The sequence below is a fragment of the Pleurodeles waltl genome, chromosome 3_1 (assembly GCF_031143425.1).
Source record: "Pleurodeles waltl isolate 20211129_DDA chromosome 3_1, aPleWal1.hap1.20221129, whole genome shotgun sequence".
Lineage (NCBI taxonomy): Eukaryota > Metazoa > Chordata > Amphibia > Caudata > Salamandridae > Pleurodeles > Pleurodeles waltl.
The window spans coordinates 1,779,347,953-1,779,366,702 of record NC_090440.1 but is presented as its reverse complement, the minus strand read 5'-3'; the positions used below and the strand labels follow the sequence as shown (position 1 = coordinate 1,779,366,702).

At 44.6% G+C, this 18,750-nt stretch overlaps 1 protein-coding gene across 2 annotated transcripts in view; it reads right to left on the bottom strand.

The window, feature by feature from the left end:
* LOC138285625 (peroxisomal bifunctional enzyme-like) overlaps window positions 1-18,750 on the bottom strand; it is a 294,796-nt gene that overhangs the window by 187,514 nt on the left and 88,532 nt on the right. For both annotated transcript variants that reach the window (XM_069225812.1, XM_069225813.1), the window contains exon 3: window positions 6,716-6,900. In XM_069225812.1, the coding sequence (XP_069081913.1) occupies window positions 6,716-6,900 (185 nt within the window). The remainder of the gene's footprint in view (window positions 1-6,715; window positions 6,901-18,750) is intronic.

Below are 18,750 nucleotides of genomic sequence, written 5' to 3'. Positions count from 1 at the left end.
TAGATTTCTAATTTTTTTATCCGACTGACGATGTGATGCTACAGCCCTCCTTGCAGTGGAAAATACCTCTTTGCTAGGATCAATCCAAGCTACACCCCCCCAACCTCCACCTCACATGGCTCCTGCCAGGGAATCACCCGGAATATATGCTAACACACTACCTCGGGATCCAATCTGAGGCTTCTTATTGATGTGGCTAACCAGAGAGCATGGAACTCCTGCACTAGTATAAGTGAAAGAAGGCTTACTAATATAACAACCATGCATCTACTCACATGCGATGATAAGGTTGTAATGATACAAAATATGTATGATTTCTGTCATAGTGTTTTTGTTTGAAATATAGAAGCCTCCACTGTTAATCATATGGTGGTGATGTGCTGGAATATACATGTAACTGAAATAAGTATTTCTAAATGGAAATAAAAATAGTTAAAAAAAGAAAATATCCTGAATGGAAAGTAAAAAGATGAACACTGACATGATGGCCAAAAAAAAGGAGCCAGCACTAAGACGAGCTCCACAGGCTGAAGATCACTATTTGTGCAAATCCTTTAAGAGTCTTGGTCAACCACCACCATCCACCAGGAGAAACCCCTCTTACCTGGCCACCTGTTTACAAATATGTGCCTGACAAAACCTCTGAGTCTGTTGCTGTGCTGATGAACAGGTCCTGCCTCTTACACGTACTACATGATAATGGAAGTGCGGGGGCTTGTCTAGAGGTGCCCCCTCTAAACTCTTGGACTTAAGACTCCTAATCTGGTACAGAATCAGCTTATGTTCCTGGCTGCACTGACATGACCCTGACAGCCTCTTTTGTGGCTTTGAAGTAGGAATTCTCTTGCCATCATCTCTTCCTCACCTGATGGAGGGACTGCTGAGCTGCTCATCTCTAGAAAGGACACTGCTGGATAACTCCTGGCTCAGCACCGATTTGGCTCCCAGTTCTTGGCTGCTGCAGAATGGATCCTGCGTCCTCTATTGCTGATTGCACAAGTGAGTGCCGGAAGGCTGCCATCTTCCCTCGCCCTGCACCGAAGACTGGCCAAGACCAGTGAGCTCACCCCGGATTTAGAACTAGAGGCTGTCTGGCACACTGGCATCTTGCTTGGGACTCCACTCCTTGCAGCCCCCGAATCAATTCCCAAGAGGCTCCTAGCAGACTCTGATATGATCCTGGCGACATCCATCATGATGTTCTGGGAAGGGTGAGGTGTTGTGGTCATCAGCATCTACCACTATGTGGACTTCAATTTATTCCAACCTAGGTGGTGAGTAGATCCCAGGTGTTATTGTCGGTACTGGCAAGGTGTTTTGCCGCAGGACTGCCCTCCTTGCTGCAAGGTGGGCCCAAGGGTTTCTGGCAATCCCCTTTTTGAATCTGGTGTGAGGGAGTTCTTGCTGCAGCCATCCACTACTATGAGCAGGTTTACTGCTGCTGTCCTCTGGTGGGGGATTCTCATTAAATGGATCTCTGCAGATGATGTATGCTGTGGAGCCCGTGGAGGCCAACCTGTACCCAATGGCACCTGAAGGATGCCCCTCCAACAAAACAGTCAGTTAGAATTTGTTTCTGCCGACAACAACCAATGGCCTCTGATGGTTACTCATACACGTAAGCTGACACTTTCATCCACACCCAGATAAGACAGCTACCCTGACGCTCCAGATCCTTCCACTTCATTTGCTACCTCTATATCTAGCTATTGTTTGTGAGGATATCTGGGCCACACGTCCCCTCTCCTTGTGATCTAGATCCAACCACTTAGGGTACCTTTTCAACCGTTTTTTCTTAACCAGCATTATCTTCCCTGTGTGGACTTGTGCAACAATGACCCGCTACAACAAACTGTGGCTGATGTAGGATAATGTTCACTATGCTACCATCATATATCCTCTATATGCAGATGACACACAGCTTTAACTAAAAAAATCCTTCTCTAGAGAATATACCTCATTTAAATTTAAATCAAACATTTAAAAACATATAGGGGGTGATTCTAACCTTGGCGGGTGGCTACCGCCGCCCACCAGGCGGGAAACACCAAGCGGCCGCCATGCGGCCGCAATAACGCGGCCCCCATTCCAACATTCGCACTGGGCCGGCGGGCGCTAACCATGTTAGTGCCCGCCGGCCCAGCGGGAATGAGGCCGCAACACAGGAGCCGGCTCCTAATGGAGCCGGCGGTGTTGCGGCCGTGCGACGGGTGCAGTTGCACCTGTCGCGCTTTTCACTGTCTGCCATGCAGACAGTAAAAAGCAGGCCGGGGCACTGTTAGGGGGCCCCTGCACTGCCCATGCCATTGGCATGGGCAGTGCAGGGGCCCCCAGGGGCCCCAGGACACCCCTTACCGCCAGCCTCTTCCTGGCGGTGGAAACCGCCAGAAACAGGCTGGCGGTAAGGGGGTCATAATCCCCAGGGTAGCGCTGCTTGCAGCGCTGCCCTGGCGGATTATCACCGCCGGGGGAAAATCGGTGGGAAACCGCCTGCCCCGGCGGTGCGACCGCGGCTTTACCGCCGCGGTCGGAATAGGGAATGAAGCACCGCCAGTCTGTTGGCGGTGCTTCCGTCATTCTTGCCCTGGCGGTCCAAGACCGCCAGGGTCAGAATGACCCCCATAATAATGGCTATCAAACAAATTCCTAAAACTACATCCTTTGAAAACAGACTTTCTTTCTAATCCCCCCCCACCTCTCTTCCAATCTAAGACAGGCTGAGCTGTTTAGAGGCACTCAATTGTGCTCCCCAAATCTCTTGCAATCAATCTGGACAAGCACCTAAGCATTCTCGCCCATTTTAACCCATTACCAGAAGTGCACCATACCAACTCAAACTTCTCAAAAAGGTACAGTCAAGCATTTCATCCCACTACATGACCTTCAAAATGAGGTACAAGTGTGTGTAATTTCTAGACTTGATTACAGAAAAGCAGTTCTCACTGGGACACCGAACACTCACCTTACACCATTGAAACCCAAGCTCAATGCAGCTGCTAGGCTGGTCTCAAGAGGGAGCTAGATGTTTTGATCACATCATTTCTTTACTGATGACACTCAAGTGGCTCCTGACTTAAGCACACTGGATCCTCAAGACAGTCTTGGTCACCCACAAAACACTTCACTTTGACATTCCTAAATACCTGGACCAGAAACTCCCTTTGCCTTCAGGAAGCTGCTCCCTGTGCACCTCAGGCTTACTACGTCTAGCACCACCCAGTGTCATGGAAGAGAAATCCTACTGTTGATCCTTCACTGGAGATTCTCCCAGGATCTGGAACTTAGCACCTCCGGAGGGAGATGCAGACCCTTCCTCTGAGGCCTTCAATAAGTGTTAAATCCCTTCTGTTTGAAAGATGCCTATTGCACGGACTTGCGATTCTTATGTAATGAGGGTAGTAATAGAGTCTTCTATGGCAGTGAATTTATTGGCTCCTCTTTTCTCTCCTCTTGTGTACTGACCTTATGTAATTCTGTGACTGTATTATTTCAACCAATTTTTGCTTCATAGACGAGGAAAGGATCTTTCCTCATATGCCTGGCTAAACGGTCTTTCCTGACACGTATTGTTGCATCTTAATGCTGTGCAGTCCTCTAGTATCACTGTCACGGGTCAAGTATGCACTTTATACAATCCTTAATATATAAATAAACCTTTGATAAGCAAGGGGTCCCAAAGTCACTGAGTACTGGTACTGTACACAATAGGCCTTCTTCATCGGACAGCTAAAAGGTAGTGGTAAATAAATTAATTAATAAATACAGGATTTGTAAAGCACGGCAAATCACTCTTGGGAGACTCAAAGCACGGAATTGTGGACACAGAGAGATTAAGAGATTTGCCCAGAATCACAGGATGTTGAGCCAATGCAGAAACTAAAACCTGGTTCCCCAGTCCAGAAGTCAGAGCTCAGGTCATTACGCCATACCCTCTAGGTGAGCCCTAAAAAAGTGCCGGCAACTGGAGCATTTAATTTTAGGATATATTGTATTTATATCATATATGTTCTTCCTGAGGGAAAAAAGCTAAGTCAGTTTGTTAACTGTTGACTCATAACTTGGTTCCTATTAAGTTATGATCATTATGCCAGTTAGACAAGATTTCTGAATGTGAAACATGGTTCCCAGAAAAGGAAAAGGCAAACACATAATTGACAGCCAATCTTCAGTTGTCTCTGTTCAGAAAAGACCATCCAGGGTCTTCTGTTCTACCACTGTTTTCCTACACTGCCACGATATGTCACACTAAAAAAGCTAAAGAAAATGAATTTAAAGCAGTGAGTTAATTATATCCATAAATATCTAAAACAACATTGGAATGTTAATTATGCAATCTCAAATAATGACTATCAGGAAACAACATTTAAGTATTATATAAAAACAATGAATATTAGCAAAACAGAATGCAATGAATGTTAGAACCGATATGAAAACCTGACATTGAAATCAAAGAGACAAAGGTGGGGCCAAGGTAATAACTAATAAACAGGAATGCCATACAGAATGGAAAAAGGAAGCTTCCCACACCTGATCCGCACCAATTGTATTTCTGTAACTAAACTGAATACTTCCATTTACAGGCATACCTACAAGATATACTATTTGTTGACTTTAAAAGTATCTTCATAATGTACAGAATAAAGTGTCTGTCGGAGGGTTTATGTGGGGAAACTACATCCACAGTAAATATTATATTTACCGAACGCCACTCAAATATTAGATACAAAATGCAAAGATCCAGTTGCTTGATAGTTTGCAGACAAAAATATGATGTCTCAAGTAAGATTCCAACTGATTGGCCATACACTTACATTGTAGAGAGGTGGAGGCTTAATATAGAAGTAAATACCAGTTCGTTTCGCATTACCAGTCGATTATATCGGGCAAGCACTGCAATTTGTCAAATAGGATTAAGAATCGGATGTGAATGTCATTTACTGGATGGAACACAAACAAATTACATTATAAAGAAATGATTCAGTGGGAGAGTTATAATGTGAAAGAATGGAGAGCCACCACATAGTATTGTAAAACTGATGTGAGTGTTAACTGCATGAAGTCCAACCTAAATATTTTTTAAAGAAAAGATTACTTGAAATAGTCCAGGACTGTAATTGAGTTGTACATATGTAACAACAAAAATGAAGATGCAAATTAACAAAGTGAAACAAACATATTACAACTATAGACAGATGGCAGTAACTTAAGAATGTAACAATGTTTTTAATACATCCGTTTTAACAAGAGAGATTAACTTTGATGATTAACTCAAATTGATAACGTATAATGTTAGCGAATACTAAGACAGTCCAATATAGCAGGCTCACTGTAAAAGATGTTTTAAATGAGATTTTTTGCAAAAGCTGTTTTTGTATACAAAATTATCACATACTTCACTAATTGGTGCTCCACCTCCATGTCTCCCAACTCACCTGTGATGCTTCAAGTGCCACATGCATCAAGCTGGTCAAGCAACAGCTGGTTGCCGAAAACATCTCTATTTAAGGTCCAGAAGAAGCTCACAATGATGTGAGACAAAGGGACATGAAGGGATCGTTCCTCAGTGAAAACTAAATGTTAACATTAGACTAAAAACTCTTAGACATCCCTAGAAAATACTTTGTCATTCAAGCATAACACTCTCTGTGCAAAAGACCGCTCAGCAGAAGCAACATTGGTGGAGGTGTAGAGGAAGCCTCTAAAATGGGAGGAGAAAGGCAGCATCCTTAGAGGGAGGAGGGACTGCTTGTTTCAAACTCATAACGATGGACTTGCTAGGGATGCCAAAGTGTAGTTCCTCTGATGGAAACTAACTTGATGGTTAGAGGAATGTTATACTGTCATTCCTAACAACCACGTCCCAAGTCCCAGAGGCTGTGTACCCTGAACAGAAAGAAGCACCAGGCAGCAGCATCATCAGTGCAGAATGAGGAAAGAAGGGCTTTGTTGGTGGTGCAAGAATGAGGAGGCAGCGGAACAGTATCAGAAGAAGGAGGCAGGACTCTTTGTTCCAAGCATCAAATACAAATAAATAAATAGAAAGATTAGTATTACCTCACCACCAATATCAGCTACAACTGCACCAAAAATTGTACACATCTGCACAGACATAGGCTGATCCACAACAAGACGGGCAGCTCATCGAGACTGAAGGGGGAGTCACCAAATAACCCACAGACTGAACACGGCTAACCCAAACGCCTTTCTGGATTTAATGTGTTTTGTGTTGGGCTGAGACCAAGTTCTGCAAAACAACTAAGCTGCCTGCATCTACACCTAAAGTGGAAGTGTTTTGCTCCGTCTTACGTCATAAAAACAAACTTATTCCAAATACTTTTGGAGTAACTGCTACTCAGGACACGTGAGTGTGGTAAACCCGACTGGCACAGAGTGCACTTTCTCCACACTCAAGTTTGACTTACGTAAGCAAAGTGCTCTATGAATGGTGTTGTACGAGTCAAAAGTTCAATTTATTGCTTCTTTCCTCTAGAAATATAGCGAACACGTCAAAAGGTGTAGAACTCTCAAGTAGCTTTATGCTCAAATAACGAGTCTTTCTGAAACTTCTAAAACCCTAACTAAACTTTACAAAACCCTGGGGAGTGTGGGGGAAATGTAAGCCGCCTCTAGCTATAGTGCAGTAGATACAAACAACACATTCTAAAAGATGAATACAGGGTAATACAAAAGACATATTACGTAAACACTGAATTACCTTCACATGTGCTATCCTGTAATGACAAGCAAGAGCCAGCTCCAGACCACCTCCAAGAGCGACCCCTTCGACAGCAGCAACTACAGGCTTCCTACTCCTTTCAGCCACCGAATTGACATCATCCAGACTCATTCGCTTTATGTCAGTCTTTGGATCAGTTTTTGAAAATGTTCGAATGTCAGCTCCTAAGGAAAAGAAAGTTAAAGAAGAAACTCTACTTATCACCCGTATCGTAGATGTTTTGCCACAGTGATACCAGCTGGATATTGATACCTTTGTTCAAGAATTCAGGAGCTACTGCTGGCAGCTGCTTGGCAGAAAATGTACACATAAATATGAGTGTCGCCTACATGGTGTTTATAGTACTACACGGTAGAGAGGGCCGTGGTACGCTTTGCCAGAAATCTGGGATCCACTTTTAAGCAAGACCAATGCTCTCAAGTGGTCCACCCTGGCGCTAGCCCTGTGAGACAAACCGGCTCACCTTTACTGTTAAGCACATTCTTCTTGGTTTAGGACTGAAAGCTAACACCGAAGAGCTGTGTGGGGTTTAGTACGATTCATTTGCTGCTTTATGTAAGGTCTACAATGATGAATAACACCTTCAGTAAGAGCAAGTCCATGCATCAACACTAAAACTGATTTAGGATAATTGATAAACCATCATCACCCTCATTAGACAGTATCATTAGTCTCTATCTTATGGAATTCTGCTTGGTTTTTTTGGTTCAACTATAGACAAAAACGTTTACCAAACAATTACGGATGTAATAATAACAACATACAAAAACGTATCTTTGACCTCAGCCTCAACTCAAGAAATGTTGCTTTAGAGTAATTGTGACTATTCGGGCCTACCGGCCTCACTTCTTTGTGTAGCGGGGGAAGGCAACGGGTGATTACGTCCTCGGGTTAAAATGCACCCTTTCTTACTGGTCACAAAATAAAACCACTGACGCGAGAATTCATCTCCTGCATAGATGATACCAAAAACGAGAAACCGGGTTGAAAACAAAACCTCACACATAAAATGCCGAGTATCCTACAAAAATAACAGTTTATATTGTTAAACATGCCTATTAAAACAAACGGAGCAAGATCGAAAAGAAAGCTCCTTGCTCTCACTTCGGTGTGCTAAATGACCCTTCCTCGCCGCGAGAGGAAGGCTTTTGTTTCAGGCAATGTGCTACTATTACATCTATGAATGTTTCTTTGCCTCAGGGTCGACAGAGATACCTAATTATTTGGCTAAGGACAAAATGTATTCGCGTTTAGTATGTGGCCAAAAGAAGCTCTCATGAACTTTGCTGTTGCACTAGGTACAGAGGTAAGCCTTATGTACTCTTGTTTCTCACGCAGACATGGAGGAAGTGAGGTAGAGTAAACAAGTAGCTGTCTCTTTAGGGTGATAAATATCTCCCATAAAAACACAGTTGTCTTGAGTATTTCATGTTTTCCTGATAGTTGTATATATGTGTTGTGGGGAAATACCTTAAATAAAAGCAAAGGTAGCCCTCCCAGAGGGGCCTGTGGAACTCTCTTACTAAACTTCCAGGCTGCTCTGACAGTCATTTAATGAAAAGATACTGTAGCATATACTTACACCCAGCAAGAGAACACAATCACAAATGTAACAGAAGAATCTGCTACAAACAAATGGTCTAAGAGGTGCCAGTGGTAACATTGGTAAGGAACAGTCTGTCCAATCAACACATACGTATTGAATCAATTGTTGCTAAAACACAACAGGTAGGAGTTTAACCTTGTCCTCTATTAGGGGAAGGGTTAAATGGATCTCGAGAGCGTGTTCCAAGGAATCTGTAGCTGAAGTTTATGGGTTAGTTGCAGATAGAATGGGGGAGATGCTGCCTTTATTAAACCCATCCAAGAAGGGGGATATGGTATTATCTAAAATCAGTGAAATTCACACCTGAATGTTCCAGAGGTTAAGGGATCACTTTTCTATGGAGGCTTGTCAGAATTCTAAGAGACCAAGCCTGCCCTCCAGTTACAGTCATCAGTGTAAGGAGGCAAGAGGGGCCTTAAAGGGTGCCATTAAAACTAGTGTCAGTCAGCTGATTAAGCAAGCTAGACAGGATTATAAAAATGCCACATGGGTTGCAAGGCGCGATTGGGAATCTGGGAAACAGGAAAACTTGCTAGCAGCAGCTAATAATAGGGACTCAAAAACTTTTTGGAATATTATCTCCACTGGCTCCCGTGAAGGGCTTCCTCCAGCTGATAATTATTTTAGGATGGTTGAAAGGGTTGCCCCCTTTACCAGCTTATATTCTGAAAAAGAACAGAGTCCGGGTTTTGTGGGTTGTAATGAGGTGTTGGCTAACCCAGATGAGCTGGTAAACACAATGGGGTTATCCATTATAGTAAGTGCCCCTCTGGAAGACATGAGTTTTAACTGTGGAGAGATAAGGTTAACCATCAATAAAATTGTGAGGACCAAAGATCCAGGGTTGGATAAGGTTCCAGGTGACCTCTTTATGGATGAGGTGAATATTTGGGCACCATACTATATTGTATTATTCAACGTTATACTGAAAGGGGCACCCAATTCCTCTACCCGGGCTGGTGCAGAGATTGTTCCTATTTTCAAAAAAGTATCTAGAGACCTTCCCTCTAATTATAGACCAATAAGTCTGATTGATTGTGCCCAGGAATTGTTGCAAGGGTCATTTTGGGGCGATTGCAATATTGGATGTGTGCTTCCAACATTTTAACTCCCCTGCAGGCAGGGTTCAGGGAGAATATCAGCACTTTAAACCAGGTTTTCGTTTACAGCTATTGTATTGGAAGTTTGTAAAACTAGGCTGTGGACAATTGTACGTGGTATTCCTCGAGTTAAGGGCAGCATTCAACCTCGTTTCCCATCCCAAGCTCTGGCAAACGTTTGTGGGCATGGGAGTACCCCTTTATCTATTAAACATGATAGTAAGGCTTCACAATCATAATTATGCCAAAGTAAAGAGTAGCCAGATGGGGGAATTAACTGATGAGCTCCCTATCAGTAGGGGAGTTAGGCAAGGGTGTGTTTTGGCCCCAATCTTGTTCTTGCTTTTTATAAACGAACTGGTAGCATATGTGGATCACGCCGAGTTGGATGCGTCTTGTCTGGCTAACGTCTGGACTCCTGTCCTGATGTTTGCCGATGGCACGTTGCTCCTTTTTAAGTCTCCTATGGAACTGCAATAGGTTTGATAGCTTCTGCAAAGTGAGGGGCCTTGATATTAATTTAGTAAAAAACTAAATACATTGTGCTTAATCCCTGTCGCTCCACTAGATCTAATCATATGGTGAGAAGGACACCCCTGGAGCTAGTTCGAACTTTTGAATACCTGGGTATGATCTTGAATGAGCACTTTAGCTGGCAGACCTAATTCACTAGGTGTAAACTTGGGTTAGAGCTGGCTACTCGGGGCCTACTGAAGGCATTTAAAGCCTCACAATTACGTTCCATCTCACCCGCACTGCAGGTCTATAATTGTCAATCACTTGCATCTGCACTGTATGGCTCGGAGCTTTGGGTCATGTGATGGCCACAGCCTTAGATAATGTTGAAAATCGATTTATGATGCAACTAATTGGCCTTCCGACCAGCACTCCATTGCTTTCCCTATGGCTAGATCTAGAGCAAAAAAAGCATTAAACACTTAGCTAGGTTACGACCTCTCCGGTTTTGGAGGAGGGTCCGGGTAACTCCAGAATTCAGCCTCTACCAGCAGAGAATGGCAGAATCTTTGTCCCTTCCAGTCACAAGTAATCTCTCTCGGATCACATATGTGAAAATAACTCTGTCGTACATTGGGTTGGACCATTTATGGTCTGCTCCAAAAGAGATTTGTGTGACTCCCAAAGGGCCGATAAAGAATGCGTTATGCTTACTTCACCAACAACACAATATGGGTTCCCTGACATCAACTTTGTTAATGACAAAAGATAATTTCCAAAAATAACAGTTCATGGACGAAATAGAGCCCCCCTATGGCCAGGAAGCTTTACTTGCAATTTAGATTTGGAACTTTACCACTAGCTTCCTTTACAGCTACCTGGGAACAAAAGGAAAATCCAGATGACAATTATTGCCCGATTTGTGTGTCTAGGCCTGAAACTATTAAGCACGTCCTGTTCTTTTGCCCTGGTTATCGCAAAATAAGGAACAAGTGATTGCACCACTTTGTTGAAATATTGGTGTCAGAGACTTTAGGGAAGCATATAGGGTTATTTAGTCTGACAACAGGCAATTGGTGGTTTTGCAGTTTCTCAATTTTTAATGGCGATGTGGACGGCCAGGTCAAGAGTGTTGTATTGTATTGTAATATTATTTATATAGCGCTTACTACCCCTGACGAAGCGTCAAAGCGCTTTTCGGAGAGTAGCATGCTACTCCGGAACCAAACAAGAATAAGGGATGGATTAGTATCGGGAAAATATGAGCACCGTTTTAGTATTATTATGAGTTAATTTGAGCGACGGATATGAGAGTTTGTTAGTTAGATTGACTGGAGTTCTAGCAGATGGATGTGTATTGCTCGCTAGCTAACTGGTCTTAATCTTTGTATCAGATTTTATTAACTGTTGTCATGCTATTTTATTGTTTTATATTTTTACTATTTTTATCGTTGTATGTGATGTATATTTATGATCTTTGATTGCGAAGATTTGCCTAATAAAGATTTTGTTTATAAGCTATAACACTACCCGATATCTTTCTAGCAATGCAGCTTTGGTTGGTATTAGTTTAGTTCGAATTGAAAGCAAAGGGAGAAAGTGATGACTCACCACTTATTCTATGTTTAAATATACCCTGGCATGTGAAAAATTACTCAGAATTCAAAATGATTGACTCCAGATTAAAGCAACCCATCAGCAGTTGGTGTTGGAGCAGCTAACAACACAAATGCTGTCAACAGGAAACGTCTGAACCGGATGGAGTTTATCCAGATCTTTTCAGTTCTACTCTCTCACAATAAGAGCGGTGCCTAGAGTAGTACTACAAAGCCATTTTCGAGACTGTATTACACTACCAGGAAATGCGGACATGCTTGTAGTGAAACCGCACCACATTATAAAAGTCAACCAGGAAAAGAGTTGTAGTGTCGTCGTTGGATTCAGAGTGTAGGCATGCAAAAGACAATCCCTGACACTAAAACCCTGGGCAAATTGGCAGTGGCTAGACCCATCGAGAAACTAAAAGGACAGAAACAAAGGCGCATGCTTTACATTACAAAAGTAAATTACAATTAGTGGCTAAAGAAGAGATTAGCATGTATTTTGATTATCAATGCCATGGGGAAGTGACACATCCATTTACTACCCAGAATCCCATAGCAATGCAGAAATCTGTCTTGCACATTGTACACACCCACCCAATGTCATAGAGCCTTGGTCTGGGTTTACCTTGTATAATACATACTGACAATAAGCAATGGGATAGGCCGATTAGCCCTTTTATGCTGCTATCACAGACAAAGAAAATAGTAAATATATTGTCTCATAAAGGCATCGGTTCTATTCTGAGATGCATATGCAACGCACCGTGTCCTGACAATGTTATATTTTTTTTCATTTTCCTTAATAACGTGCCTGGCACATATCAACAGTGGGTTAACAATCCTGCAGCTACAGCATTCAGCATCACCTCTGGAACACATTCCATAGAAGAGCCACTAATAAAAGAGAAAATCCTAATACCATTATAGAGTGTACCATTAAGGCCCAATTAAGCACATAAACAATATCGACTCCAGCCACAAACTGGTCTAATGTACATCGAATCATCCAGCCTTTGAAGCTAAATTGTTTTACATTTTTTCGTCGCCCACAACTCTCATTTATGGCCTTTATGTCCCCATATACCAGTCTGTAAAGCTTCTGCCGCCCAAGCACCCAGTCTTGGGGCAGTGGACTTCGTACATCTCCAAATAACTACCTGACCAATCCCATATACAAACTGGTGCGTATCTATTATGAGGATGAAATGCTAGTGCCTGATTTGGATCAGTAGTTCACAGCAAGAATAACGCGGGTTTGTTTTAGTGTTATTTAGTCCCTGCATCATTTATTTCAGCATTGGTTTGTTTACTGATTTGGAGCTGCATTTCTCTCGGTCCTTTCCTGTATATCTGACTGCATGGCAGACTGTGTGAATATACCGTTATGCGGAAAATTCAGCGCAACAGAGCTGAAACTCATGTGAGTGCATCAACAGAATGTTGGTTCCTGTGTCATACGCAGTCCGTATGTTCCAGAATCTGATTTTGGTCTTGCAGTTGGTAGTCAGAACTTCCACCCTCCTGTCAGTTTCCTTGTGGCTTAGACTACTGTCAATCATGCATGTATGAGGCAGAGACTCTGGAAGCCCTTCATGAACAGAAGCTTTAGGGGTTTCTACTGCTGGTTCCGTAACAAATGCAAATTATGGGACAAGATTGTTAGCCTTGTGCCCAACCTAGATAGGTGGATCACACTTCGCTGTGTTTCTACCATTTGACCTGTCCGGCTAGGGCGACTGCCAAGAGAGTAAGCTCCCACCAGCATAGCTCTCCAAGTCGCTGAGACACCCGAGCCTCTCAACCACTTCTAGATAGTGATCCTCCAAGAAGAACAGAAAATTGGTGTTCAGGTGAAAAGAAGGTGATGCAGCTGGGATAACAAGGCTGAGAGATAGGAGTCAAGAGTGAAACAGAGTTGGAGGTGGAGGCCAGTCGTCACAAGTATCACAGACAATTTTGATACAAGCCTTCATGCTGAAAGTCCTGGGTTAACTTAAGATTTAAGAGCTATCTAGTGCAGTGGTTCCCAACCTGTGGTCCGGGGACCCCTGGGGGTCCGCGAAGCCTTCTCAGGGGGTCCGCGAGAGCCTAGAAAATTAAAAAATGTTAACAAACATTGACAAATTAGGTCACCAGCTTCCAGTAATGACTCAGGCGGGGGTTCCCGGATTCCCATGATGATTCAGTGGGGGTCCCTGGGTTCCATTAATGTTAAAGTGGGGGTCCACAGAAATAAAAAGGTTGGGAACCACTGATCTAGAGGCCTCTTTCAGGGTTATCCTGAAAGAGGTAGTTCCTGACACCTCAGATGTGTTTCACTGAATCAGCAGCCTCCTCAGTAGGATTGCTGCAGTAGAGAGGGTGTCCCAAGATAGACAGTGTTTCACATGAATTGCTAGGATTACACCCATTGATATACAATTAGGTGATAGTAATTCCCCTAGTTGCCTTCTGTAGATCAGGGTGCTCAGATGTGTCCAAACCTAGTGCTGGATGTAAAAGAAGACTGCAGGACTCTCAGCAGAGATCACAAGTTCAGCTCATGTATCCATAAAGATACCACAGTCATAGGTAAGTAGTTCTTAAATGGATCACATTAGATTGGTTATCAAATACCCTGGTGACTAGAAGCTTCATTTATTGTAAAGCCACTTTTCAGAGAGCCTCAAAACAAGTTCTTGGACATTACGTTCAATAGAGAAAAATGCAAAGTGCAAATTTTATTGAGGTGGCACCTAACAGAGGAAAACAAAAAGAGCTTTAAAATAAAGGAAAGTTTAGATCCAGCGGAGATAGTGCCCTTTATGTTCAGTTGTCTGTCAAAATTGAATAGAATCTTTTCCACCCAAGGAAATGGTGTGAACAATTGCTTGTTGCAGTGCACTGAACACTTTACCTTTAGCACCGATACCTGTCTTGCAAAGTAAGAACATGCAGTTATATATGACTAGGTTTAACTAAGCAATGAGGGGGCACATTAAATACTTGTTTGTTAGTTGTCAGTGGTTTGCACCCTGTCCAAGCAGGGACCTTCACTCTAGTCAGGGTAAGGGAGCCACACAGCTAAGATAACCCTTGCTCACCCCCTTGGTAGCCTGGCACAAGCAGTCAGGCTTATCATAGAGGCAATGTGTGAAGTATTTTTACACACACACAGTAACAAAGTGAAAACACCACAAACGTACTCCACACCAGTTTAGAAAACTAGCCAATATTTCTCTGAGTAAAACAAGGCCAAAATGACAAAAATCCAACATACACAAGGAAAGATAAAAATTTTCAAAGATTAAATCTTAGTAAAGCACTTAGAAACACAATAGCTCAAACTGGGGCTATCACAGTGTCTTGACAATATTATTCCCAACAGTCTGATGCCACTTGCGAGGGAGTGCGGGCCGGTTATGGAGTCGCACGGACCCCAGGTACAGTACCTTGGAAAATGATGAGGAAACAATAACGATGCACGGAGTAGGGAAGGTGAGGAGTTGCTGGACCAAGTGAGGTGTTGCTTCCTTACTGCTACCAGGGAGGTGAAGTGTTGGTTCCTTGCTGCTAGACAGAGGAGGTGAGGCGTCTGTTCCTTACGGTTGCAGGGGAGGTGATGCGGCATCAGTGGTGAGGCATCGGTTTCTGACGACTAGGCGGGGTCGATGAATCCAGCAGGTCAAGATGCAAAGCGTCAACTTTGCAGTGTTGCAATTACATCACGGGCCACAGGTGCTGCGACGGAGTCATAATCGGGTGTCCCGGACATTGGGAACATGGCCCTCGGGCCTCACGCTGTGGTGGGACTTTGGAAACACTGCAGCGACGTTGGACCTTTGTTGCAGGTCGCGGTCGTTCCATTCAGCTCCAGTGCAGGCAGCGGCGTGGAGTCAGACAGCAGCCCGTTCTGAAGTCACTCTGGAGTCAATGTGCCTGGTTTCTTCTTGGTTGCACCAGAGCTCACTTCCAAAGGCCCAAGAATTGGATTTGCTACCACTTGGCAAGTCAGGACTCTCAGCAAGAGAGCCCAGGGGCTGGCAGGTGAAGTCTTTGACGTCTCAGAGACTTCTTTACAGGAGGCAAGCTCAGTTCAAGCCCTTGGATAACACTGGAAAGCAGGATGTAGAAAGCAAAGTCCAGTCCTTTAACTCCCAGGACAGACGCAGCAAGCAGCAGGCCTTGCCAACAAAGCAACAGGCAGAGTGGCAGTCCCTCCTACATCAAGCTCTTCTTCCTGGCAGAATGTTCTAAGTCCAGAATTGTAATATGTGCTGTCGGAGGTCCAGTACTGATACCCATTTCTGTCTTTGAAGTAGGCAAACTTCAAAGAGAAGTATTTGTAGTGAACAAGATCCTGCCTTTCCCTGCCCCCAGACACACTTCAAGGGGTTGGAGACTGCTTTGTGTGAGGACAGTCACAGCCCTATTCAGGTGAAAGTGTCAGCTCCTCCTACCACTACAGTTTAGGAAGACCTATCAGCCTGGTGATGTGCCATTAGGATATGCAGGGCACACCTCAGTTCCCTTTGTGTGACTGTCTAGAGTGAATGCACAAACAGCCCAACTGTCATCCTGACCCAGACGTGTACTCAGCAGACAGGCAGAGGAACATAATGGTTAAGCAAGAAAATACCCACTTTCTAAAAGGGACATTTTCAAACTCACAGTTCAAAAACCAACTTCACTAAAAGATGTATTTTTAAATTGTCAGTTCAAAGACCCCAAACTCCAAATCTCGACCTTCTCCCAATGGGAAAATACATGTAAAAGATATTTCAAGGCAATCCCTATTTCCTTATCAGAGATATAGGCCTTGCAATAGTGAAAGACGAATTTAGCAGTATTTCACTATCAGGATATGTAAAGCACACCACTTTACCTCATCAACGGGGCTGCGTAGCGCCTACTTTAGGGGTGACTTGCATGTAGTAAACGGGAAGGTTTGGGCCTGGCAAGTGGGTGCACTTGCCAGGACGAAGTGGCAGTTTATAACTGCACACACAGGCACTGCAGTGGCAGGTCTTAGACATGTTTACAGAGTTACTCATGCGGGTGGCACAATCAGTGGTGCAGACCCACTAGTAGCATTTGACTTACAGGCCCTGGGCACACATAGTGCACTTTGCTAGGGACTTACTACTACCTCAAATATGCCAGTCATGGAGAAACCAATCACCAATACATTTTAGACAGAGAGCATATGCACTTTTCCAGTGGTTAGCAGTGCTAAAGTGCCCAGAGTTCAAAAGCCAACAAAACAGGGCAGAAAAAAAGAAGGAAAAGGGCAAAAAGTTTGGGGATAACCCTGCATAAAGGACATGGTCCAACATTGTTTGATTAGGGAATGCAGTTGTCACCTATGTTTCCCTTCAATTTATACCGTTGAAACATCCACTTGCAGTTTCAAAAGAGTTGCACTTGACTTGGCCTCAACTGTATTGCTGGGAGAGTCAAGCCCCTTCTATTGCTAGGCCCAGTGTGCAAGAAAAAGACAAAGGGGGTCATTACAACATTGGCGGTAAAAGCCGCTTACCGCCGTGCAGAAGACCGCCAACACACTGCAGCGGCAGCGGAAATCCGCCACAGCTATTATGACCCACATCTCGGAATCCGCCGAAATTCAGACACCCACACAAGTCCGCCACACCAAAGGTCAGTGATAAACTGGCGAAAACAAAACCTCCACCGTCACGCCAACAGAAACACGCCAATGCTATCACGACCCACGAATCCACGCGGCGGTCTTTCAACCGCGGTATTCCATTGGCGGTACACACCGCCGCCCTCAAAATACACACACATCTCCAAAACACCATCACATTGGACAATTCCAAATACACACACTTGATACACATAAAAACACCACTCCCACACACCCAACACAATATAAAACACACACCCACATCACCCACAAACCCCTACAACCAAAAGTTTTTGACGAAGGCCAGAGAGACTGCACAGCATAGACAACCCCACCACACAGAGGCACACAACACCATCACCCACACAACATCCACGCACAAAACACCACACACCACTACACATCACCACACTCATCACCACATACACCACCCCACACATCACCTACACCACCCCATGGCACGGCAAAGACACCCCAGGTTTTCTGAGGAGGAGCTTAGGGTCATGGTTGAGGAAATCGTACGGGTAGAGCCACAGCTATTTGGATCACAGGTGCAGCACACCTCCATAGCTACGAAGATGGAGCTATGGCGAAGAATAGTCGACAGGGTCAACGCAGTGGGACAGCACCCAAGAAATCGGGAGGACATCAGGAAGAGGTGGAACGACCTACGGGGGAAGGTGCGTTCCGTGGTCTCAAGACACAACATTGCGGTACAGCGGACTGGCGATGGACCCCCACCTCCTCCCCCACAACTAACAACATGGGAGGAGCAGGTCTTGACCATTATGCATCCTGAGGGCCTCGGAGGAATCTGTGGAGGAATGGACTCTGGTAAGTCAAATCTTAACTATCATATCCCCCACCCTACCTGCATGCTATCACAGACCCCCACCCTCACCCCCTCCCCTATCACTCCAACTCCTCACTAATGTACTAATAACACAAACCACACATCCCATCACCAAGCCCTGCATGACACAACAAAGCATGGACACCCCTCACTAAAACAAGCCCACTGCACATACCCATAACACCCCCCCCCCAACCATCATCACACAAGCCCCCACACAGGAATGCTAGCACTGGGGTACACGCTCACCCACCCATTGCACACCATGACACACACAGATGAAATAATCATGCTTTTACACTCCTGCAGGACCACTACCCAACGTCACCAGATAGGAGGGTCCAGACATCTCTACCCCACCCACAGAAGAGGCCCACAGTGATGACAGCAGCTCTGGCCAACTGGATCCAGATGACCAGCCTGGACCATCGTGGGCCTCGGGACAGTTAGTTCCCCTCGCACAGGCACAGCCCAACACAGACCTTCCACCCTCTGGAAACACCAGCACAGCACCCACCCAGCGGGCCCATACCTCCGTACCCAGGACACGTCAATCAGCTGTGTGGCCACCACTACAGGGAACCCGGGATAACCCACCACCCCAACAACAACAGGGACCTGGGGGCAGTGGTAGTGGGCACACGGTCCAGGGGACGGAGGCCCAGGAACACAGGGGAACTGGGAGGGCTGCCGTGCGACAGGGGGCGGACAGGCCAAGGGAACCCACTCTCCACAAAGGCCCTCTCCTCCATCATGGGAGCATACCACC